Raw genomic sequence first — 25,468 nt, forward strand, 5'->3', positions numbered from 1 at the left:
TCATTATATTAATATTACTGTTATTATTGTTATGATGCTATGAATTGTGATTATTATAATTGTTAGAATATTACTGTTATTACTTCTGTCACTATTGTTATTATTATATTATCAATTGATTAATAATCAATCATATCATTATCATAGTTATTGTTATTTAGTTTCCTTTTCTGAATGAATGTGTATTTTTTTAATAGATCGCAATTATTAGGATTGTGATATTGATGAAGATAGATATTTATTATTATACTTTACATTACTTATTTAATTGATTGATTGCCCCCTTTTTTTACTTTATTTATTAGTTATTAATTAATTAACTATTATTTTTTTATTTTATTTATTTACTTCTTTTTTTTTTGGCTGCTGTCATTTTCCTAAAATAACCATAATTCAAGAAAACCCTCATACTCGTACACATCACACATGTGCTTGCATACATAGTACACTCAGAAACGCACACACCCACATACACGGTCACAAACATTGATTTTGTTGTTTTGTACTGTTTTGTTTCTCTCCACAGTCTGGCATCTGCTTCAGTCAGATAATAGATGTGATTCAGAAATATACAATGATCTGCAACTTCAGCTCTGAAATGACACTCCCTAAAGCCTAACCCCTAAATACCTGATTCTTTATGATAAAGAATAAAAAAAGACACTTGAACTGCCTCAATTAAGTCATTTCTTTTAGTCTCTTTTGTAGATTCAGTGTCTGCCTTCCTCATAAAATCTGTTTAAAAAAGTAATAAGGTGTTTTTTCTGTTTTCTTATCTATTTTTTTTTTTTAAAACAAACATGTTGAATGTGTGATTGTAGTCGTGAGAAAAGTTCTTCCCTCCACAGGTAGTAACAGCTGATTGTGTGAGACATCAAACATGCTGAAGGTCGTGCAGCGCTCTTGCATCATATGTTTAAATGTAATTCCTGAAGATGTTAAGAAACGTGCACTTGCTGGAAGATTAGATCAGTGCAGAGATCGTGACTGAAATCAAATAACCCAAGTTGAACAAAACTTTGGCAAATGTTTCATCATTTAAGTTTTCAAGCTTTCAGTTTGAGAGCCAGCAGATTCAGGACAGTTTGGTCCGGTTGTGAATTTACTTTAAAATGTCCTGGATTGACAGCTAATTCAGTCTCATCTATCATTTAGTTTGTGTGAGCAGAATAAAAAGGAGTAGTTATTGAATTTCTCAACTTATATTACCAGTTGTTGATTATGCAGATATTGTAAATACTCCAGATACCCATCTTAAACCTCTGACTGTATTATTTAATTCATTATGTAGATTTGTGTTACGTTGTCCTTTCAGAACACATCATTGTTTTATGTTTGATTCATTGAACTGGTTTCAACCCAAATCTCGACGGCAATTTCACTGGCTTCAGTTCTTTTTTAAATGTGTTTATTTTCACTGTTTTTCCTCCATATTTAAAATAACTCATGATTCTATATAACTCTCCATACTCACTCAGACATATTTTTTCTTTGTTCCTAGAATTTTAAAAGAAGTTGGTAAAAGATAATTTTATTTTAAAGCTCCATCAGATTGGAATAATCTTCCCCTCTTTTTGCGTTCTATTACCTCTTTTCATTGTTTTAAATTGGCATTATATTCTTATCTTAAAACAAATTGCTTATGTTTTTAATTTATTTATGTATTTTTTTTGTTCTTTTTTCTATTTATTTATTTTATTTTTATTTTTTTTCTCTCTGTTATGTTATATTTATGTCATTGTTTCGGCTATTCAATTAGTCTACTTTGTAACTAGACCTGGGATCGGCAACCCGCGGCTCTAGAGCCGCATGCGGCTCTTTAGCGCCGCCCTAGTGGCTCCTGGAGCTTTTTCAAAAATGTTTGACCTTTTTTTTCCTTTTTTTCTTCTTTTTTTCTTCCTTTTTCCTTTTTTTCTCTTTTTTTTTCTTTTTCCTTTCCTTTTTAATCTCGACATTTCGACTTTTCTCTTGAAATTTCGACTTTTTTCTCAACATTTCGTCTTTTTTCTCGAAATTTCAACTTTTTTCTCAACATTTCGACTTTTTTCTCGACATTTCGACTTTTTTCTCAAGATTGTACTTCAACATTAATCTTGACATTTCGACTTTTTTCTCGAAATATCAACTTTTTGCTCGACATTTCGACTTTTTTCTCAAAATTTTGACTTTTTTCCTCAACATTTCAACTTTTTTCTTGAAATTTAGACTTTTTTCTCAACATTTCAACTTTTTTCTTGAAATTTAGACTTTTTTCTCAACATTTTGACTTTTTTCTCGAAGTGCATAATGAAAAAACATCTTCCCCCCGTTATAACTAATATAGTTACATGCAGCATGTGTTGCCTTCATTCTAAGGCTTATACAAGACTCAGTCATTTTTTGCGGCTCCAGACATATTTGTTTTTTGTGTTTTTGGTCCAATATGGCTCTAAAACATTTTGGGTTGCCGACCCCTGTACTAGACTTATGTGGGTAGGGGTTGTGTGTGGGAGGATGAGCAAGATGTCTGTGTGTGTTTTATGTCATGTATGTCTGTACTGTAATGTGATATATTGTAATGTTGCATGTTTTATGGGACCCCCTTGAATATGAGATGTTACATCTCTAATAAATTCTAAATTCTAAATACCATGACAGAGACGAGATGAACGAACCTCTTGAGCTGCGTGTGCAGCGACGTGGCCAGCCGAACCATCTCCTCCAGCTCTCTCACCAGCTTGTTCCTCTTGCAGTGAAGTCTCAGCCTGAAACAAACAAGCAGCTTCGCGTTCAGCAACATAAAGAGACACCGAACAGGATCTGGTGGCAGCGCTGCAGGTGACGCTCAGAAACACGACAACAGAAGAGTGTTATTGTGAGCGGCTGCTTTGTGTCGGTGGGACGGTGGTGTCAGCCGTTTGTTGGAGCTTTGTTTGGAGGAAACCGGTCGTGCTGACGGTTGTTAGTGTGAGGCCGAAGACGGGGCAGCTTTGATCGCGTTTCACTCTCCTGCTGGTCCGTGTGCGTCTTCTACTTTTATTCCTTCCATACCCCTCATGTCCAACTTTTTTGTATTTGTGTTTTGTTTCTGATGCTGAGTACTTGTGGTCATATACTGGGACCAAATCAAGAGGGAAAGCCCAAAGCCGTTCTGATCCTGACCAGGGAATCGCTGCAGTCTGGACTGGACTCTTTTAAGACTAAAAACCTTTTTATTCAGGAAGGCGTTTTTGAGTTGAGTTTTATGACTTATTATTGTTAGTTTCAACTATGTACTGGCTCTGTGGCACTCTGAGATTCTTGGATGAAGAGCGCCTTACAAATAGAACGCATTATTATGGGCCTGCCAAGTAGTGGCATGACCATATTGCAATCGTCCAGAATGGCCCAAAGGGCAATGTTGCTAGCATTTTGCTAACAAGCTAAAGTCGCAAAAGTCCCACGTCACACCAGCGGGTGTACAGCATGACCCCGCTCTGATGTGGAAAAAAAAAATCCACAAAAAATAAAACATGGCCGGAAAAACCTGAAAAATGAAGGCGATATATTAGTATACAGAAATGGTTTCCCTTTTTTTATTATTATTCCGCACTCTTTTTTCGTCCGTTAATACGGCCTGAACCAGAACGTGCACCCATGCATGCCATACATCGTTGGATGCGTCTCCATCGTGGCCTCGATGGGCATTATTTTTCTCAGTCAAAAGCGTGACCGTGGCAACGCTAGATGCCAAAAAGCAAAAAAGAAAGGCGAAAATTCGGACTCTTATTGCTCGGCCGAACTTTATCGTAGAGACATCGTTCAAACTTTCAAACACTCAGCCCGATTGTCCCTAACAGTACGTACAACCTCATTATGCCAAGTATTACAGTTTTTGTGATATTGACCTTTCATTTTTTTTTTAATTTCCATTTGATTTTGAACGCTTGTTGCTAGGCAACAGGTTATCGTAGAGACATCGTACAAATGTTCCCCGACTCGGCACGCTGTGGACTTCAACATATTCAAATTTCATGAAGCTGCGATTTAAGGAAATTTTATGTCAAAATCCAGGCCAAACGGCCCAATCCCCCAAAGGTTTATTAACAACCCTAAACCACACCCCCTGCAGCGAGCACAGGAATGAATGAAATGCAACCGTAAACACCTCAAACTGACATAGAACCACCCCGAACACAAACACTACAGCCCCAAACCGAAGCAGCGAGAGGGGACGAATGGGCAGTAGGGCATGCCCATATCCAAATTTCCAGAAATTTTCTAGTTATTATTATTATTACTACTCGTTTACGTCACACACTTTGTCCCACTCATCTTTTCTTTCTTACCCTATCTTGCACATTCACGTATAAATGCTATCACTACCTGACTGACTCCCTCCATGTCATCATGCTTTGTGTTTGGAAATAAATTCATGGTTCTCCTGCTGGAACCTCCTGTGTTTGGTTCGGTTTTTGAACCGGAAATTATAGCAGCACCTTAAAACAGCTCTAGTTCTATAGAACACACCCAAACCCATATTTAGGTGGGGATTTCCTGGGCAGGTTCTTCAGCATCACAGAGACTATTCTAACCTTTCTTAGGCTATAATGCCTGTGTGCAGGTGGAAATTCCTGCCGCCGCAAGACTCCTTGGTAATAAAGCTGTTCAAAGTAGACAGACGAATGATCAGGTGCTTTCATGAAGCAGTTGCCTCAACAACAACATTAAGATCAATCTGGATTAGATCCAGGATCACTTGGCATTCGTAGAACCGAGTACAGAGTCTGCATCTTGGGAACGTTATTAGCGAGACAAATATGTGTGTGTGTGTGTGTGTGTGTGTGTGTGTGTGTGTGTGTGTGTGTGTGTGTGTGTGTGTGTGTGTGTGGACTACAAGAGGTTCTTTTTGTGCTCAGCGGCCTCTCAGCTTACAGGAACAGGAGTTGAGACACAAAGAGAGACTGAGCTCAGGTAGAGTCTGACCTGAACGCTGAACAACGAGAGTCTTGTTAGAGAGAGCCGGTGGCGGGTTAGGGGGAGGGGGGGACTGGTATTCAGGAAGAGGAAGTCGAGTACAGAAGTAGAGATGGGAGTGCTGGAGAGGATGGAGGAGTAAGATCGTCACATCCACCTCATAATTCAACCATCACAGAGCAGAGCTGACGTCTGGAAAAGGTCATCAGCTCCACGTCATTCATCTGTCTTCACCTGCTCTGATCTCTGATCTGCTCAGGTGCCGCTGCTTTAATGTCTAGTGACCTACGTCAGGATTATATCTGCCATCAGTGGAGAGCCGTAGAGGGAGTACGGATCTCACTGCTTTAGGGCCAATCCCAATACACCCCCTACTTTCTTTCACTAGCCCTAAAAAAGAAGGGACAGATTTTAGAGCACTTGAAATCTTCCCAGGGGTCTGTCCCAATACTCCCACTACTCCTACTTTCAGCACCACCACTAATCAGGAAGCTGAGAGCCATAAGCTGTTTTAATTTCAGCTGTAGCGCTGTTAATATGCCACTTTATTAAGTTTTAATATTTTTCAGGCGTAAAAGTAACCTTTAAGATCCCCAACCTGGGCTCAGTTTATCCAAATAACGCCTGTTAAGAAATTTGATCTGATGTTTTCGGAGATGAGAAGAGCCGCCGGTCCGGGGAGAAACCTGCAGCTCTGTTGAGAATTACCACTGGCTGAAATAAATCATTTAGTAAGATAAATGTTGGTTTAATAGATGAAATCTAACAGTTTTAGCTACGCCTGTTAAGAAATTTGCTCCGAAAATTTAGGGATTTCTGCCTGCCGGCTCGGGAGCTGATTTATGGTTCCGCGTTAAATCAACGCAGAGCCTACGGCGTAGGGTACGCCGTACGGCGGCGCGTCGCCACGTAACCTACGCCGTAGGCTCTGCGTTGGTGTAACGCGGAACCATAAATCAGCCTTTATTCTGGCGAGGTTTGAAAAAGACTTCGCAACAACGGGCAAACTAGTGATTATGTACATTCACTGAGTGAATATTATGAAAGTAAAATATATATTTCCCACTAGCAATGTAATCAAAATGCATTTTTATGCAGAAACTAACTCAAAATATTGATTTTATTCACTAAAAAATACGAAATGTCCGCCATGTTTTTTTTTTTTATTCAGTCCGCAAATGATGACGAAAAGCATTCTGGGAAATTTTTTCTGGCCCTAGTTCACCTAGGGTGCATCGGAAAACCCTCGATCCGTAGGGACAGATTCATAGCCACTAAACTCGTTTTCTTCACTACCCCTAGATGAAAAGAGGAATTGGGACACCACTACCCTCATGGTAACGCGCAAAATTTAGGGGTAGGGCTGAAAAGTAGGGGAAGTGGGAGTATTGGGACAGGGCCTTAATTACACGTTTAATTACAAATGACAAAATCAACGTTATGCACAAGGCTTTCATGAATTTCACCAGTGGAGCTGAAAACGCGTTATCCGAGAGGGATTCAAGACTAATTTCAGGAATATTTCATAGATGTTCAGTGAGTCGGGGGCATGGAACGCTACAGGAAAATCCATGACAGTCAGATCTTCTTCAAAGCTTTGAGGTTTGTTTGATTCCAGCTGCAGTTGAATCCTCTGCAAACACACACCAGAGGGCAGAGGATTTCTGTGAAGGATGCACTTATACCCGGTCTGAACGAGCGCGCGTGTGTGGTGTTCTCACACAGCCCTGACTCCTTCTTTTTGATCGTTCATGGGAATGTTTCTACGTCTAAGTGTTTGTTCTTTTCCCTCATGAGAAGTGAATCAAACTTGTGGCGCTTTCTCTTCATTCTGATGATGTTTCCCACCATCGTCCTCCTGGACGTTGATTTGAGGCCTTTATGCACGTGTGTGAGTATACGGGTCAAAGTTGATGCACCGGTGAAGGAAAACTGAATACATGAATAACTAAGTTGATTGAAACGACTCAAGAACACCTGCAATTCTATCCGAGATTACTTATCGCCGTCAGTCCGTCCGCTAACGGTGTTATGCCTGTAAATCAGTGGTCCCAACCTTTTCTTTACCGCGGACCGGTTTAATGTCTGACAATATTTTCACGGCCCAATCTAAAGGTGTAGTTGATAAAAACGAAATAAAATGACAAGATCGGCACTAAAAACTGTGGTATTTTCGCTATAGTAATAATAATAATAATAATAATAATAATAATAATAATAATAATAATAATAATAATGAATAATAATAAATAATAAAACGTAATTTTCGAAAAAATAAAATGAAATAATGGAAATTGTAAATTACCTTTAATATGAGTATTTCTATAAATGTGTATTTATGTTTGTTTTCTCATTAACGTTATTTAAAGCCAGGCTTTTATTTTATTTGTTATATATTAAGGAGACCGATATTTAGTGCTTTTATTTTGAAGGCGTCTCGCCGAGACCTTGTAAACATCCGGGGCTTCGGACTTTAACGGTAAAAGTTTAACGGCAGTAGAAAGTGTGTCTGAAAGACTAAACTAGTGTCGGGAATGCTAAAGTGGAGCCTAACTGACACAAAAAGCACCTGCTGATGAGGATTTGTGCAAATTTTATGCCGTATTTATGTCCAGCTGGAGTTTGGTCGCTCATGTATTGTGTTAACGGCTTTATTGCCGACCGAGTGAGCCGCTGTGTCGGTCAGTATTTAAGTTAAATGAAACTTATATGAATGTATGAAAGATTATTGCTAATATTCCGGTTACTGAAACATTCGGAATATTCCGTTTACATGGTAATTAATCATTCAGGATATCTCGATCAAACCAGCGACGCACGGAGAACATCATGACACAATTCCCGTCATTTCCGCTTCTTCTTCCTGTATCCAAATTCAAAACAAATGCTGCTTCGCGCAACTTTTCGCTCACCTTCTTGTAAATCTTCTATCCCGGTACTTTCTACCGTCTACAAATGCAGAAATGTTCATATCCTTCATTACATTTATGAAGTGATTAGTCTCCTCCTGGTCTTGTGTTTCTCCGTGTTTATAAGAACTTCCTGGACTCAAAAGACCAGGATTCCTTGTGAACAGAGCATGAGCAGAAAACAAATTCATGTTCCGTTTGATGGGGATATTCCCGTTTGGTGTTTACATGACCCAATATTCGGGTTTTAAAAGGAGTAACCCAGGGGTCATATTCAGGTTTTTAAAAACCAGAATATGAGCAAATTCGGGTTATTCAAAGGGGTTATTGGTGTTTACATGGCCGTGCAAATTCGGGTTATTGCCAATATTCGGGTTTCAAAAGGGTTATTGATGCATGGAAATGCAGTCACAGAGATTATTTTTTCCTTCTGTGCGGCTCGATACCAAATGACCCACGGCCCGGTACCGGGCCGCGGCCCGGGGGTTGGGGACCACTGCTGCAAAAGATCAAACTGACCTCTCGGTCAGAGCCTTGCTCTGGTTGTCCCTGGCGGCCTGCAGGTCTCTCTCCAGACGTTTCTTCTCCGACTCCAGCTTCTGGGCGTCGTTGGGCTCCAGGCGCTGGCGCGGGCTGACGTACTGCAGCTCCTTCAGCAGCTCCTCCTTCTCGTTGATGAGGATCAGCCGGTCTCGCTCCGGGTCCAGCAGCCCCGGCCACGCCTCGCTGTCCAGTTTGGCGATCTGCACCTCGATGGTGGCGATCCTGCCAGGAATAAAGCACCATGAGCAGAGAACGGGATTACAGATGTGAAATAATGATGTCATTGTGAGAGACGATAACAGATCATTCAGGTTTTTTGTTTTTTAGCTGTACAATAAAGAATTTTCCTTTATTTCTAAAGAGATTTTGACTAGTACCTTCTCTTGGCTTCCTCGTACTTCAGGCTCAGACGAACCTTCTCTGCCAGTTTGTTGGTGCTGGTGGTAAACTGATTAGAAAAAGAAATCAATGTTAAAACATCAGGTCAGGAAGAGAAAAGAAACTGAAAACAGTATGTATGTATCCGTACGCACGCACGCACGCACGCACGCACGCACGCACGCACGCACGCACGCACGCACGCACGCACGCACGCACGCACGCACGCACGCACGCACGCACGCACGCACACACATACATACATACATAAAGAAAGCAGGATAAGATACACTAAAAGAGTTTAAAAAGTATAACATAACATAAAATCCTAAAAGTATGTCTAGAAAGCAAGAAGAGAATAAGACAATAGAATGTATAAAATAGACCCTAAATAACGACTAAAACATTTAAATATAACATTGAGATAAAACAATGAAAGTTAAATATGATAAAACAGGATAAACTAAAGATTAATAGAAAAAAACAGAGTAGTAAGATCCAATTAAAATAAGGATGAGCATAAAAAATTTAAAAGAGTTAAATGAGTCAGTTGAAAGCCTGATTAAAGGGATGGGTCTTGAGCCTCTTTTTAAAAACATCAACAGTCTCTGTATGGATGTATGTATGGATGCATGCATGCATGCATCCATCCTTCCATCCATCATCCCTCCCTCCCTCCCTCATCCCTCCCTCCCTCCCCTCCTCCCTCCCTCCCCTCCTCCCTCCCTCCCCTCCTCCCTCCATCCATCCATCCATCCATCCTTCCATCCATCATCCCTCCCTCCCTCATCCCTCTTTCCCTCCTCACCTCCGTGGGGATGTCTGTCTGGGATCCAGCATCAGAGTAGATTCTGGTCCCGGACGTGTCAGAGTTGAGTGACGGCGTGCTGCCCCAGAGCTCCTGCTGGGAGCCCGAGTCCAGCTGGAACCCATCCTTCAACACGGCCAGTTTCTGGGAGGACAGAGAACATTCGGGTTACAGGACAGGACAGCAGCAGAGGCAGCAGCAGGAAACTCCTCAAAGACTCAAGACAACAGTCGGACAGGGGGTGTAAAGTAGCAGCACTGTAACACAAGCCTTCAAACTCTTAATGCTTGAGAAGTGCAAGTTTATTCCTGAAAGTGAGACAGCAGTTTATTGGAAAACAGCAAGCAATTAGTTGTTTTTCCTTTTATCATGCTGATTTGATCTGCTACTCAGCAGCAGCAATGGAAGCAGAGAGCACCGACATTCAACCATCTTCATTTGTGTCACTGATCTGTGGCATACATGCAGGGGTGAAAATAAGCCGGTACGATCCGGTACTCCGTACCACCAAAAGATTCTGTGCCGGTACGCAGTACCAGGGAAAAAAAACACACGAATTGCTGACAATAATCTTTGCATACAGCGGGTCTCAAACTCTCGATCTCTCACATCAAAGACGGCGACGCTGACCGCTCAGCCATGACTCAGCTCTGCCTTTCTTGACTGACTGAGCGAGGAGAGACCAACATAGCGATATAATCTAACTGAGTCCCGACCTGTTTTTTCGTAATTTTTAAAATATTTGTACGATATAAATATTAGTAAAACCCCACTATTTGTGCTTTTGTGAATAGCGTATTCCAGTCTTTACTTCCTAAACACACATACTGCATGGAAGGGAGCGTTTGATTTATTGTTCACGTAACGTTACTTTTTATTTTTTCACGACCAAACCACGCACTTTATTTATGTCATTTGCACCGACGGGCAAGGACAAAAAATAAATGATTCCACCAAAATTCAAGAGATTTTTGTGGTTGGCTGACACATTACCAGCATATTTCAAATATGCTGGTAAATAATCACACGCCAAATAATCACAAATATGATATTTGTGATTGGTTTTCATTCCTCGTTTCAGGAAAAAAAGAAAGACGCGTCAAAAATGTTGAAGTAACGTTTTGCTTTGATGAAAAAAATGCTTAAGAAGTTATTTTCCATTTCAATGCACACATTGTAAGACACATTTTGAGACATTTTACTCATCGTTTAATCTTTTTTCATTTATGTGCCCAATGTCGTGAGAATTCAAAGACAGAGACTTGTTAACTGTTCAGCTGCTGAGGAATTTAACTGTAAATTTATTCTAATTTGAAACAAAACAAATTGTTATGATTTTGAAAGTTTTGTCAACATTTACAAATTATTCTGTGACGATGCTTGGTCTGGACTGGCCTTTATTTACACCATTTAAATAAATCATTTGCTATAGGCCTACACAGTGTTGTGTTTCTAATTTCTACACCGTACAGGCGTTAAAAGGGATGAAGAAGCTGGTGGTAGGAGGAGAACAAGCCATGAAGGTTGGGGTCGTAGTACCAGCAAGAAGTTTAATCTAATTTCACCCCTGCATACATGACATCCTTGTAAATTGCTTTGGATTAACGCATCTTTTAAATGACTAAACAACGATAACATGCTTCAACCTGGTAAGTGATCACTGAAGAAATTACGACTCGTAACTCCAGAATGTGCCAGAGAATTATACCATTTTCAGGTTTTCTTTATGTTAAAGCAACAGGTACAGTGATAGTTCTCTGAATTACGTCTACACACTATTTACAACCAAAGTATTCACTCATGCTCACCAAAAATTAGGCAATACATGAGTGAAAATAACTGTTTCTTGGTCTGATGATCCTCTCTGCTCAACATTTGGATGGTAGAGTCAGAATCTGGTGTTAAAATGAAGACATAACCATCATCCTGAATCAATGATTCCGGTCGGTATCAGTGGTGTAATGGTGGGGATGATCTTCTCGGTGCACTTTGGTACCAGATGAGCATAGTTTCTAATCTGTTGTGTTTATTACTGAAGAAGTGAAGCTTTAAGACGCAGCTATAAGAGGAAACTGCTCGGTTAAATTCATGCAGTGAAAGCTGTTGAGGCCAAAGGGCAGAAATGAAGTAACAGAGCTGTAAAAATATGAGCGAGTGTGTCCTCAGTTTCTCCCCCGAGTGAAAAATTCAGCAGCAGCGATCCCTGTCATCTTTACAACCGTGATGAAAATCTTATACGACTCCGCGGCTCACTTTGAAGCTCGCTCTGGAATGTACCTTATCGGTGACTTTTAGATGAGGATAAAAAAACCAGCATACCAGCGTTATCATAGCAATGGTGCCGCAGGTCCTTGACTCCCCCATATTTGATTTTATTTTGTCTCTTGCACGTATGTAAAGCAACTCAACGGCAGCTGAAAGAGGGATCTGGCACATGTCTGCAAAAGCTTATTAAGTTTTCAGTGAGCGGTGCAGCTGCAAGTTTCTCAGCATTAATGCAATTAAGAGACAAATCCACCTGTCACGTTTTACTTCATTTGAGCAAGCAGAGTGCAAATTCAGGCCTGTTTGTCTCTGTCGTTGCAGCACAGCAGGATGTGACCCAGTTCAGTAAATATACGCTTTATTTTATGGTAAAACTGGGCCAGTTTCTCGGTTCACTTGGAAATCTTCCTGTGAGATTCTGCTCCATGCTGACATGATTCAACAATCACAATGACTACGTTTACATGCAGTCAACATTCGGGTTATTGCTAATATTCCGGTTACTGAAACATTCAGAATATTCCGTTTACATAGTAATTAATCATTTGGGATATCCCGATCAAACCAGCGACGCACGGAGAACGTGATGATGCAATTCCCGTCATTTCCGCTTCTTCTTCCTGTATCCAAATTCAAAACAAATGCTGCTTCTTGCAACTTTTCTCTCACCTTCTTGTAAATCTGGCTATCCCGGTACTTTCTACCGTCTACAAATGCAGAAATGTTCATATCCTTCATTACATTTATGAAGTGATTAGTCTCCTCCTGGTCTTGTGTTTCTCCGTGTTTATAAGAACTTCCTGGACTCAAAAGACCAGGATTCCTTGTGAACAGAACATGTGCAGAAAACATATTCTTGTTCCGTTTGATGGGGATATTCCGTTTGGCGTTTACATGACCCAATATTCAGGTTTTAAAAGGGGTAACCCAGGGATCATATTCGGTTTTTAAAACCCCGAATATGAACAAATTCCGGTTATTCAAAGGGGTTATTGGTGTTTACATGGCCATGCAAATTCGGGTTATTGCCAATATTCGGGTTTTAAAAGGGTTATTGTACGGTGGCCGAGACCCGCCATCGCTGAAAATTAAAGAAACGCTGCAAATAAAAAGAAACGCCGCTGCAAATAAAATAAATGCTTTGCAAATAAAATAAACGCTGCAAATAAAAACAAACGCTGCTGCAAATAAAAAAAACGACGCAAATAAAAAAGCCACAACGGAAGTGAATTACCGGGGACTATTTTTGCCGATGCACCGGTGTTTTTTACGTGAGAGGAGAAGAAGACAAAGACATAAGTGAAAAGGAAGAAATAAGAAGAGCGAGGAATAAGAAGAACAACGAACGAGAATATAAGTGAAAAGGTTAAAGTTCAACGTCGCTACGTGTAATTTTTAATGTGCAACACCGGTGCATCGGCAAAAATTGTCCCCGGTAATTCACTTCCGTTGTGGCTTTTTTATTTGGGTCGTTTTTTTATTTTATTTGCAGCGGGGTTTATTTATATTTGCAGCGTTTCTTTTATTTGCAGCGGGGTTTATTTATATTTGCAGCGTTTCTTTTATTTGCAGTGGCGTTGCTTTTTGTTTGCAGCATTTATTTTATTTGCTAAGCGTTTATTTTATTTGCAGCGCCGTTTGTTTCTGTTTGCAGTGTTACTTTTATTTTCAACATGGCGGGTCTAGGCCACCGTATTATTGACTGCATGTAAACGCAGTCATTGACGCTGCCCGTATCCCAGTTCAACTGCAGGCCAAAGGTGTTCTGTTGGGTTCTGATCATAACTCCGTGTCAGGATGGTAAAAGCAAAGCATTGTGAGTAAATATGCAACCAGAGAAACGAGCAAACCAACCTAGCTGACCTGCTGCAACTCAATTCGCACCTTCCTCTTGGTCTGCATGAACTTAAATGCTGCTACTCACAAATCACTAGTGTGCTGCAGAGGTAACCTTCATTAGATGTTGTGTTTGGGCCTCAGCCAGACATCGTCTTATGGCTTTTTCAAATGCTGTTTACATGATGAGTGTCTGCTCTGCTGCACTGAGAACGCTGCCAAGGTCGGCGATGACGCCAACGCGGCCCCTCGACAATACACGACGCTCATCCTCATCTGGACGCTCTGTCTACTACAGGTGATTATCTGGAGGGACGTGATGAAACTGCACCATGTTACGATTCATCGTCCCAGAGTTGTAAATTGGAGGAAAGGATTTTCAAAACATCCCACGCAACCTCGGATTCCCCTGCAAATACGGGAACACAGACGAGAGCGGGCTGAGCCGACCTGCAGACTGAGCTGTCAGCTGCAGATGGGAGGGGAAGGGAGGGGGGGCGAGACGGGCAGCCAGCAGATTATGTATTATTGAACACATTTTTTTCGCTCTGCCTCCAAAACCAGCAGGAGCCAAACAACAAACGTGCAGCCTCATCCGAGCTGATATTTCCAGTCTGTAGGTTTGTTGGGTTTCTTTCTAATAGCACTATGGTCAATTGGGAAAATATGATTAAATATGTAGATGTTTGTCTTCTGCACAAGATTATGTACAGCCTGACTTCTCCTCCAACTGCTGATCGGTTCACAGAGGAGCAGAAAGAGGGGGATTGTATTATTCACTCAGAAAAAGTGCTTTCAGTCATCTGCATTCTCTGTTAAAGCTGCACTAGAATGGAACTCCATCGCGCACAACGTACGTGAAGGAAGGAAGGAAGGAAGGAAGGAAGGAAGGAAGGAAGGAAGGAAGGAAGGAAGGATGAAGGAAGGAAGGAAGGAAGGAAGGAAGGAAGGAAGGAAGGAAGGAAGGAAGGAAGGAAGGAAATGAGCCAGAAAGAAAGAAAGAATGAAAGAAAGAAATGAGCTAAAAAGAAAGAAAGAAAGAAACAAACAAAGAAAGAAAGGAAGAAAGAAAGAAAGAAGGAAATGAGCCTAGAAAGAAAGAAAGAAAGAAAGAAAGAAAGAAAGAAAGAAGAGCCTAGAAAGAAAGAAAGAAAGAAAGAAAGAAAGATAAGAAAGAAAGAAGAAGCCTAGAAAGAAAGAAAGAAAGAAGAAAGAAAGAAAGAAGAAGAAAGAAAGAAAGAAAGAAAGAAAGAAAGAAAGAAAGAAAGAAAGAAAGAAAGAAAGAAAGAAAGAAAGAAAGAAGAAAGAAATGAGCCCAGAAAGAAAGAAAGAAAGAAAGAAAGAAAGAAAGAAATGAGCCAGAAAGAAAGAAAGAAAGAAAGAAAGAAAGAAAGAAAGAAAGAAAAAGAAAGAAATGAGCCCAGAAAGAAAGAAGAGAAAGAAAGAAAGAAAGAAAGAAAGAAAGAAAGAAAGAAAGAAGAATGAGCCCAGAAAGAAGAAAGAAAGAAAGAAAGAAAGAAAGAAAGAAAGAAAGAAAGAAAGAAAGAAAGAAAGAAAGAAGAAGAAAGAAATGAGCCCAGAAAGAAGAAGAAAGAAAGAAAGAAAGAAAGAAAGAAAGAAAGAAGAAGAAAGAAAGAAAGAAAGAAAGAAAGAAAGAAATGAGCCCAGAAAGAAAGAAGAAGAAAGAAAGAAAGAAAGAAAGAAAGAAAGAAGAAAGAAAGAAAGAAAGAAAGAAAGAAAGAAAAGAAGAAAGAAAGAAAGAAAGAAAGAAAGAAAGAAAGAAAGAAAGAAATGAGCCCAGAAAGAAAGAAAGAAAGAAAGAAAGAAAGAAAGAAAGAAAGAAAGAAAGAAAGAAAGAAAGAAAGAAAGAAAGAAAGAAATGAGCCCAGAAAGAAAAGAAAGAAAGAAAGAAAGAAAGAAAGAAAGAAAGAAAGAAAGAAAGAAAGAAAGAAAGAAATGAGCCCAGAAAGAAAGAAAGAAAGAAAGAAAGAAAGAAAGAAAGAAAGAAAGAAGAAAGAAAGAAAGAAAGAAAGAAAGAAAGAAAGAAAGGAAAGAAAGAAAGAAAGAAAGAAAGAAAGAAAGAAAGAAAAGAAAGAAAGAAAGATAAATTCCCGTTGACGGGTTTTTTTTATCGTTATCGGGATAAATGCCAGAAATTATCGTGATACATTCTATATGTGTCCTACTGGACACATATAGTTTATTTAGAGCTAATTTAAAGAAATGGTTGATTAATATTCAGCTCTGTCAGCACTAAAACTCAATTGCACCTTTCTGTACTTTCGGTACCTTTCTGTACTTTTTCTGTATTCTTACATCTGTCCAGGGACTACAGATGAAAAATAGCCTCTTGGCTAACTCTGGTACATTTACAGCAATGTTTTATTGATGTGCATTGTACCTGTCAAATAAACCAATAAATAAATAAATGTAAAAATAAATAAACATTCTGTTAACTGTTGAATCTTCTGGCAGTGTTACTGCAGCTCATCATCATCATCATCATCATCATAATCCAGTCCATTCATGCACACCTGGATCCAGTACTCGAGTTGTAAAAAAAATCAGGGGGGATGGTGGATTTTATCATATGGGGACAGATAATTTGTGCTGATTACAAATAATATAATATATTACAAATAATAGCACTGACCAAAACACCTGCAGAAATACTGCAGGAATGACATAGCAGCAGATAAATGCAGCCTTCTGTAAGCTTTAAATATCCACTGGGCTTACATCAAATACATCAAAACACAACAATAAAAAACACTTTTCTGAACTTATCAATATGACTCTGTCCTTCACAGGATAAGTAAAATGGATCACTGCAAAAACTCAAAATCTTAACAAGAATATTTGTCTTATTTCTAGTTAAAATGTCTCATTTTAGTAAAGAAAATCTAACAAAAAAAAACAACAATTTTCACCTGTTTCAAGTAGATTTTCACTTGAAATAAGTAGAAAAATCTGCCAGTGGAACAAGATTTATTTGCTTGTAATGAGAAGATAAATCTTGTCCCACTGGCAGATTTTCCTACTTATTTCAAGTGAAAATTTACTTGAAACAGGTGAAAATTGTCAAATAAGTTATTTTTCTGGTGTTATTTTTCTGGTGATGACTCTAATTGTTGAAATAGCAGTAAAACCACATTCATTGATGAAATGACATAAGGGGATGGAAAGGGGGGATGGCAGTTTTACAGGGGGATGATTTGGACCGTTTTTATTTCAGGGGGGGATGCCATCCCCCTCATCCCCCCTCAACTCGACTACTGCCTGGGAGCAGACTCCATGTCCCATGATGCAACTTTAATACACACTGCAAATCTGTAGAAACATGGGCCAGCAACTGCTGCAGTGCTGTTAGACGTAATAAAGCATGGTTTATGAATAAAGGATGGATGAGAAATACACCAGAAATCAGAGCAGGGCACAGAAACTCTGTCGAGGCACAAGCCGAACAAACTAGGATATGAATTTAAACATGTTGTATTCACTAACAGACACTGCCCTCCAGAAACGAGACAATTGTCATGTTTTTTGAAATATCACTTGAATATTCTTCTTTTTTTTTTTAAGATAATCCCCTCAGACACTAATGCTCTCTTGTGCAAATTAAAAACAACGATGAAATAAAAGTTGCACAGAGTAATCAATGATTTGTGAAACAAATCCAACAATGAAGAAGAAAGTACCGGTAATCCTTCAACGTGGATTTGTCACAAAGCCAACATTTCTCAAATAACTTCACAGATCCGTATGAATGTAGGTCACGGATCCAGTACGACACCCATAGCGCGACCATTTAGTTGCATTTTACAACAGTTTTTTTGGGGAGAAGCGTAACTAAACTCTTGCTAGTGAGAGAATGGAGAGCTTGTTGCCATAACAACGTGAGGAGGAAGAATCCTCGTCGGCTCAATGAGAAGTTACTGTTGCTCCATTTTTCAAAACAAACTTGCATTCAGACACTCAGGTGGCCTTGGCTTGAGAAGGGAAGGTACATATTTCTTCCAACAATAAACATCCACACGGTTGGAGAGGTAAAGATGCTGCAAGGACACGAATGACGTGTATTAAACGGTACTGGTCAGAATGGCAGGGGTTGACTTTAGTGCAAACTTTAAACCAAAACCATTGAAAGTTTTATAGTGAAACCTTAGAAATTAGAAAGTGCAGCTCACCTGAAATGTTTCATTTATTTCCCCTTTCCCTTTCCCTTCTGCCTACCAGCTCCATCTCCAGCATCGTTCTACCAATTTATTCCCTATCCATCTCAATCCAGCCCGTCTTACTTCCTCTCCAACCCTGGCTGTTGCTCTGATGTGTTTGTTTTTAATCCCATCCATCTTTGTTACTATCGAAGAAAACCGTAATCTCTCTACAGGCTTGTAGCACCCTATAATGTAATAATTTCCTGAAAATGTAATAACACGTGAAAATGCAATAAAATTTGCACTTAACTCATTCGAAAATGTAATAAAATCCAATAATGTAATAACTTCACCAATAATGTAATAAAATATCCTGACGGATATTGTAATAACATTTTTACCAATAATGTAATAACTTATTACATTATTGGGAATTTATTACATGGTACTCAAAGTCTGCAATTTAACCCAATAGTCATTCTGGTGTTTCAAATCCAGTGTATAACATTCTTAGATTCTTAAAACACAAAATGTAGAAGTCTGGACTAAAAATGAACATATATATTATATTATAGATTATTTGTCAAGTATTACATTATCAGTTTTGTAAAAAAAAAAAAAAAAGACCCACCTGAAAATGTAATAAATTCCCAATAATGTAATAAGGTATTACATTATTGGTAAAAATGTTATTACAATATCAGGATATGTAAGGATATTTTATTACATTATTGGATTTTATTACATTTTCGATTGAGTTAAGTGTAAATTGTATTACATTTTCAGAAAATTATTACATTATAGGAAATTATTACATTATAGGGTGCTACAAGGCTGGTTCTGAACCTGCATCCAGCCAGCGAAGCTTTCAGGTCATTTCCATGAAAAGAAACACCCTGACGTGGTCAGTGTAGACTGTTTTTGCTGAGAGCCACAGCCCCAGACTTCAAGCTGAGCTCCGTCTGTCGAAGGTCACCTTTCTACTCTTGATGAAGTCTTTAATCTTAATTATCTCTCAAATTCAGGCCAGAAATATCAGAACTCAGTAGAGGCTCCTCCACACAAGTGTAACGGAGTTAATGATTCCACTTGCCATTACTAGCTGTCTGGCTATTATTCATGAGTTTCAGTAGTGTCATTGTATGTTTACCGTTTTATTTTGTTACTTTTACTGTAATGTCACTTGTCATTGATATTTACGACGGAGATGTATGTACTTGAACGCCTCACGCACGGGGATTTGACGGAGACGCCTCGTGTCGGGTCTTCAGTCTTCATCTCTGATGCTCGTGGTGAGTCGTCTTATGTTAAGCTCCGTTGGTAACTTTTGTCATTTTGTGTTAAGTGTGATTTATGTTTATATATATGGTGAGTTAAGCTCCCGGTTTAGGGTTGTCCCGATCAGGATTTTTTTAGCTCCCGATCCGATCCCGATCACTTGAGTTTGAGTATCTGCCGATCCCGATTTTTCCCGATCCGATCACTTTTTTTGGCTCCCGATACATTTCCCGTTCCCATTTTTCCCGATCAGATTATCTCAAGTTTCAAATTTCAACAAAGCTTATCAGCACTGGTGCCACAAAATGTAAAAACATGAAATCGTAAACTAAAGCAAAAAGTGCAGAATAGTGCAATAACAAAAATAGATCAATTTAACTTCAAAAGAGGTAATTAATTGAATGACATCCAGTCAAACTCACAAACACAAGAAATTAAAATACTTTTTGGCGTAACCTTAGTGCAACATTCTGAATGGCATGAAATGAATGAACAGCAGCTTAATGCAACATGATATATAAAACGATTTAATATATATTAAAAACATTAATAACTAGGTATAACCCGATACTTTTTTGGCCGATACCGATGTTTTGAAAACGCCGTGATTTGGCCCGATCGATTGGCCGCCCGATCAATCGGGACAACACTATCCTGGTTACCATTACAAAAGCTCTGTGATTATACGAGTCGGTTGCGGTCCGTGTGGGACGATTTATGGAGCAGGTTGTCGGTGAAATTACCAGCTACATTTAGCTTGTGGCTAAACCTTGTGATGTAGCTGGCTAACTCATGTCGTTTTGTCTCAGTGTGTGTGCGGAGCGGTGAACTGCAAAACTGGCTGTTGGAGCTAATGCTGTGATGTTCTATTACCAGGTTCAGCCAAATAAATATGAGTGGAACCAGAAAATGAGCTTGTGTGCTTCTTCTTCAATTACACAACGCAAGAGAATGAGTACAACCGCTACACAAGCACCAGGGAAAATTTTGCCAGTGGGTTGAAGAACATTGTCACCTTCAGGCAAACTGCTCTCACCTTCTCCTGAAGGACGGTGACATCACAAGGACGAAGGCGAATCTCTGAACTATCACCTGCCTCACTGCCACCTAACAGTCTTTTCTCCTGCTGACATTTCCATGGAAAGTTTTAAAACGCGGGGGAGACTTTCCTCAACCAACTCATGTCCTCACTTCAGTCAAACAACCCTCCTTATATTTGTTCATTTTCCATCGTAAATCCATCAGTTTCAGATTCGTGGGGAGCGTTTTACACTCCTCTTCACTGCAGTAGCTCATTTATCTTGAAGTTCTAGTTCTCTCATCCGCGGCACTTCAACATTTGTCTGCTCAGATTCTGCTTGTGCAGTGTGAGGAGAATCCAGATAAAAACATCTAAACTGACAAACACAGCTTAACAGAGACTTCATGGTCAGGTACTGAAATGTGCAAAACATTCATCCGAGCACGGAGCAACAAGGTACAAACATCTTCTGATTTCATGAGAAGAGAAAAGCCAAGGTGAAATTCTCTCAGTTTCAATAGAATTCTTCCCATTTATTCACCACGATGTGGCCTCGTTGCAACTTACAAAACCTCTCAGATGCCAGTGTTTGGACAATCTGCCTTTTATTTCTTTCCTTATTAGTTTGTGGAGGTGAGGACACTCGAGATGATGAATATGCAGCCTCCAGAAAAACTTACGATAAACCTGTTTTTTATTTTAGGGTTACAGGTTTTGAATTTTATGCCGTAATGCTTGGAAAGCAAAAGGGCACCAATGTGCCGTTGTTGACTAGGGTCGATAAATTTACACAGTGCTGACAGAAAATGTTAAAACAGCTTTTTTGCCTTTTTTGGCCTCTGTTCCAAAAGAAGAAGTTTTCAGCTCAAATACCTTTTTTTTTTCTTTTTTGAAATTGTTTACAGTAAATTGTGAGCGGTAGTTGTATTTTGTGGTTTATTTAATTTTGAATAATGTCTTAACTGAAAGTTTTGTGGTTCATCTGCATGTAGAAATTTTACATATTTTGTGGCTCTGATTTTAAATCTAATTAAAGCTGCAAGCAGCGATGAACGGGCCCTCGCACTCACGGCCACCGCCCCCCATAAGCATATCAGAAAAGACACCACCCACGACTTCCTATGTCAAACCATTCCAAAGTTATAGCAGAAAATCGGGACAACCAATCAGAAGAGGGGGCGGGGCTAATTAAGGCCAACTAAGCTTAAGGACTCATTGCAGAGTCCCATGACACCACCCACGACTTCCTATGTCAAACAATTGAAATGTTATTTCAGAAAAAAGGGACAACCAATGACAAGAAGGGGCGGGGCTAATTCAGGCCAATGAAGGTCAAGGACTCCATACATAATCTGATGACACCACCCACGACTCTCTATGTCAAACCATTCCAAAGTTATAGCAGAAAATCGGGACAACCAATCAGAAGAAGGGGCGGGGCTAATTAAGGCCAACGAAGCTTAAGGACTCATTACAGAATCCCATGACACCACCCACAACTTCCTATGTCAAACCATTCAAAAGTTATGGCAGAGAAAAGTATTCTAGGGGGCGCTGTTGAGCCGTTAGGCCACGCCCATTAATGCAAACCATGAAATATCAAATTTATCGCCAAGTCTGTCTTGCATGCCAAATTTGGTGACTTTTGGAGAACAATCAAATATGGACCAATCAGATTTCAAAATGGCCGACTTCCTGTTCAGTTTCGGCCATGGCTCCAAGAGACTTTTCTTTAAGTTGTGCCATGATACAGGTGTGTAGCGATTTTCGTGCATGTACGTCAAACCGTATTGTAGGGCTTGAGGCACAAAGTTTTCCGGGGGGCGCTGTTCAGCCATTTTGCCACGCCCATTAATGCAAACCATGAAATATCAAATTTATCGCCAGGCCTGGCTTGCATGCCAATTTTGGTGCCTTTTGGGGAACTATCAAATATGGACCAATCAGATGAAGGGGGGGCACGCTTTTTGGCGTCTAGCGTCGCCACGGTAACACTTTTGAAAGAGAAAAGTAATGCGTGTAGTCGCAGGATGGAGACGCACATTTGTACGTATAACACATCTGGGTTCACGATACGGTTCGGGCCGTATTAATTCTCGAAGGAATGGCATATATTGCTCCAAAATTACGTGATTAATTCAGAATGTTCAAAATGGCCGACTTCCTGTTCGGTTTCGGCCATGGCGCCAAGAGACTTTTCTTTAAGTTGCAACATGATACAGGTGTGTACCGATTTTCGTTCATGTACGTCACACCGTATTCTGGGGCTTGAGGCGCAAAGTTTTTTCGGTCTGAACCAACCAGATGAAGGGTGGGCGCGCTTTTTGGCGTCTAGCGTCGCCACGGTAACGCTTTTGAAAGAGAAAAGTAATGCGTGTTGTCGCAGGAGGGAGACGCACATTTTGATGTATAAAACACTTGGGGGCACGTTATGGTTCGGGCCGTATTAACTGCCGAAGGAATGGCATAAATTGCGCCAAAGTGACACGATTAATTCAAAATGGCCGACTTCCTGTTCGGTTTCGGGCATGACTCCAAGAGACTTTTCTTTAAGTTTCCCCATGATACAGGTGTGTACCGATTTTCGTGCATGTACGACAAACCGTATCGTGGGGCTTGAGGCACAAAGTTTTCCGGGGGGCGCTGTTGAGCCATTTTGCCACTCCCATTAATGCAAACCATAAAATATCAAATTTTTCGCCAGGCCTGGTTTGCGTGCAAAATTTGGTGACTTTTTGGGCACGTTTAGGGGGGCAAAATGGCCTTCCTTTTGTCAGAAAAATAATAATAAAAAAAAAAATAATACAAAGAATTCCTGCAAATACAATAGGGCCTTCGCACTGAAGGTGCTCGGGCCCTAATTAAAGCTGCAAGCAGCGATGAATGGGCCCTCGCACTCACGGCCACCGCCCCCATAAGCATATCAGAAACGATACCACCCACGACTTCCTATGTCAACCCATTCAAAAGTTATAGCAGAAAAAAGGGACAACCAATCAGAAGAAGGGGCGGGGCTAGTTCAGGCCAATGAAGGTCAAGGACTCATTACAGAGTCCCACGACACCACCCACGACTTTTTATGCCAAACCATTCAAAAGTTATGGCAGAGAAATGTATTCTAGGGGGCGCTGTTAAGCCGTTAGGCCACGCCCATTAATGCAAACCATGAAATATCAAATTTATCGCCAAGCCTGGCTTGCATGTACAATTTGGTTACTTTTGGAGAACTATCAAATATGGACCAATCAGATGAAGGGGACGCGCGCTTTTCCGCGTCTAGCGTTGCCACGGTAACACTTTTGAAGGAGAAAAGTAATGCGCGTAGTCGCAAGATGAAGACGCACATTTTGAAGTATGACACACCTGGGTGCACGTTACGGTTCGGGCCGTATTAATTGTCGAAGGAATAGCATAAATTGCGCCAAAATTACACAATAAATTAAAAATGGCTGACTTCCTGTTCGGTTTCGGCCATGGCGCCAAGAGACTTTTCTTTAAGTTGCAACATGATGCAAGTGTGTACCGATTTTCATGCATGTACGTCAAACCATATTGTGGGGCTTGAGGCACAAAGTTTTCCGGGGGGCGCTGTTGAGCCATTTTGCCACGCCCATTAATGTAAACCATAAAATATCAAATTTATCGCCAGGCATGGCTTGCATGCAAAATTTGGTGACTTTTGGGGAACTATCAAATATGGACCAATCAGATGAAGGGGGGCGCGCTTTTTGCCGTCTAGCGTCGCCACGTTAACACTTTTGAAAGAGAAAAGTAATGCGCGTAGTCGCAGGATAGAGACGCACATTTTGATGTATAACACACCTTGGTGCACGTTACGGTTCGGGCCGTATTAATTCTCGAAGGAATGGCTCATATTGCTCCAAAATTACGCGATTAATTCAGAATGTTTAAAATGGCCGACTTCCTGTTCGGTTTCGGCCATGGCGCCAAGAGACTTTTCTTTAAGTTGCGAAATGATACAGGTGTGTACCGATTTTCGTTCATGTACGTCACACCGTATTCTGGGGCTTGAGGCGCAAAGTTTTTTCGGTCTGAACAGACCAGATGAAGAGTGGGCGCGCTTTTTGGCGTCTAGCGTCGCCACGGTAACGCTTTTGAAAGAGAAAAGTAATGCGTGTTGTCGCAGGATGGAGACGCACATTTTGATGTATAACACAATTGGGGGCACGTTACGGTTCGGGCCGTATTAACTGCCGAAGGAATGGCATAAATTGCGCCAAAGTGACACGATTAATTCAAAATGGCTGACTTCCTGTTCGGTTTCGGCCATGTCGCTAAGAGACTTTTCTTTAAGTTGTGTACTGATACAGGTGTGTAGCGATTTTCGTGCATGTACGTCAAACCGTATTGTGGGGCTTGAGTCACAAAGTTTTCCCGGGGGCGCTGTTGAGCCATTAGGCCACGCCCATTAATGTAAACCATTAAATATCAAATTTTTCGGCAGGCCTGACTTGCATGCAAAATTTGGTGACTTTTTGGGCACGTTTAGGGGGGCAAAAAGGCCTTCCTTTTGTCAGAAGAAAAAGAAAAAGAAAAAAAATTCCTACAGATACAATAGGGCCTTCGCACTGAAGGTGCTCGGGCCCTAAAAAATTCCTACAGATACAATAGGGCCTTCGCACTGAAGGTGCTCGGGCCCTAATTATTTATCAAAAACCCTTTCCTAGTCCTCTTTTGCTAAGCTTTAAACCCACGTAAACCTGATGACATCCCCACTATTTTGGGGCTTTTAATTTCTTGGGCTTTTAAGTCTTTAATGACAGACTTTAAAAAAAAAAAATTAAACAACATAAGTGATATAAAAATCCAATTAAAAATTGTTTTACTTGCGTATAAAGCCCAAAACGGCTTAGCTCCGTGATCTTTGCAAGACCTGATAGTGCCTTATGTTCCTGGCAGAGTTCTCTGTTCTCAGAGTGCAGGTTTACTCGTAGTTCCTAGAGTATCTAAATGTAGATCTGGAGGACTGGCCTTCTGTTATCAGGCACCGTTACTATGGAAACAACTTCCAATCTAGGTTAAGGAGACTGACACCACCTCCACCTTAAAAAACCAAACGTAAAACCTTTCTGTTTAGTAAAGCCTATAGTTAGTGTTTAGTAAACCTCTAGTTAGTGTTAGTAAACCTCTAGTTAGTGTTAGTAAACCTCTAGTTAGTGTTAGTAAACCTCTAGTTAGTGTTAGTAAACCTCTAGTTGGTGTTAGTAAACCTCTAGTTAGTGTTCAGTAAACCTCTAGTTGGTGTTAGTAAACCTCTAGTTAGTGTTAGTAAACCTCTAGTTAGTGTTAGTAAACCTCTAGTTAGTGTTAGTAAACC

The 25,468-nt window shown here is 40.2% G+C and overlaps 1 protein-coding gene across 1 annotated transcript in view; it reads right to left on the reverse strand.

Moving 5' to 3' along the window:
* Positions 1–25,468, reverse strand: part of wwc1 (WW and C2 domain containing 1) — a 120,204-nt gene that overhangs the window by 35,477 nt on the left and 59,259 nt on the right. The window contains exons 7-10 of the mRNA XM_061740599.1: positions 9,574–9,717; positions 8,765–8,835; positions 8,364–8,609; positions 2,655–2,744 (exon numbers count right to left, since the gene is read on the reverse strand). Coding sequence (XP_061596583.1) covers positions 2,655–2,744; positions 8,364–8,609; positions 8,765–8,835; positions 9,574–9,717 — 551 coding nt within the window. The remainder of the gene's footprint in view (positions 1–2,654; positions 2,745–8,363; positions 8,610–8,764; positions 8,836–9,573; positions 9,718–25,468) is intronic.

The sequence above is a fragment of the Cololabis saira genome, chromosome 14, assembly GCF_033807715.1.
Source record: "Cololabis saira isolate AMF1-May2022 chromosome 14, fColSai1.1, whole genome shotgun sequence".
NCBI lineage: Eukaryota > Metazoa > Chordata > Actinopteri > Beloniformes > Belonidae > Cololabis > Cololabis saira.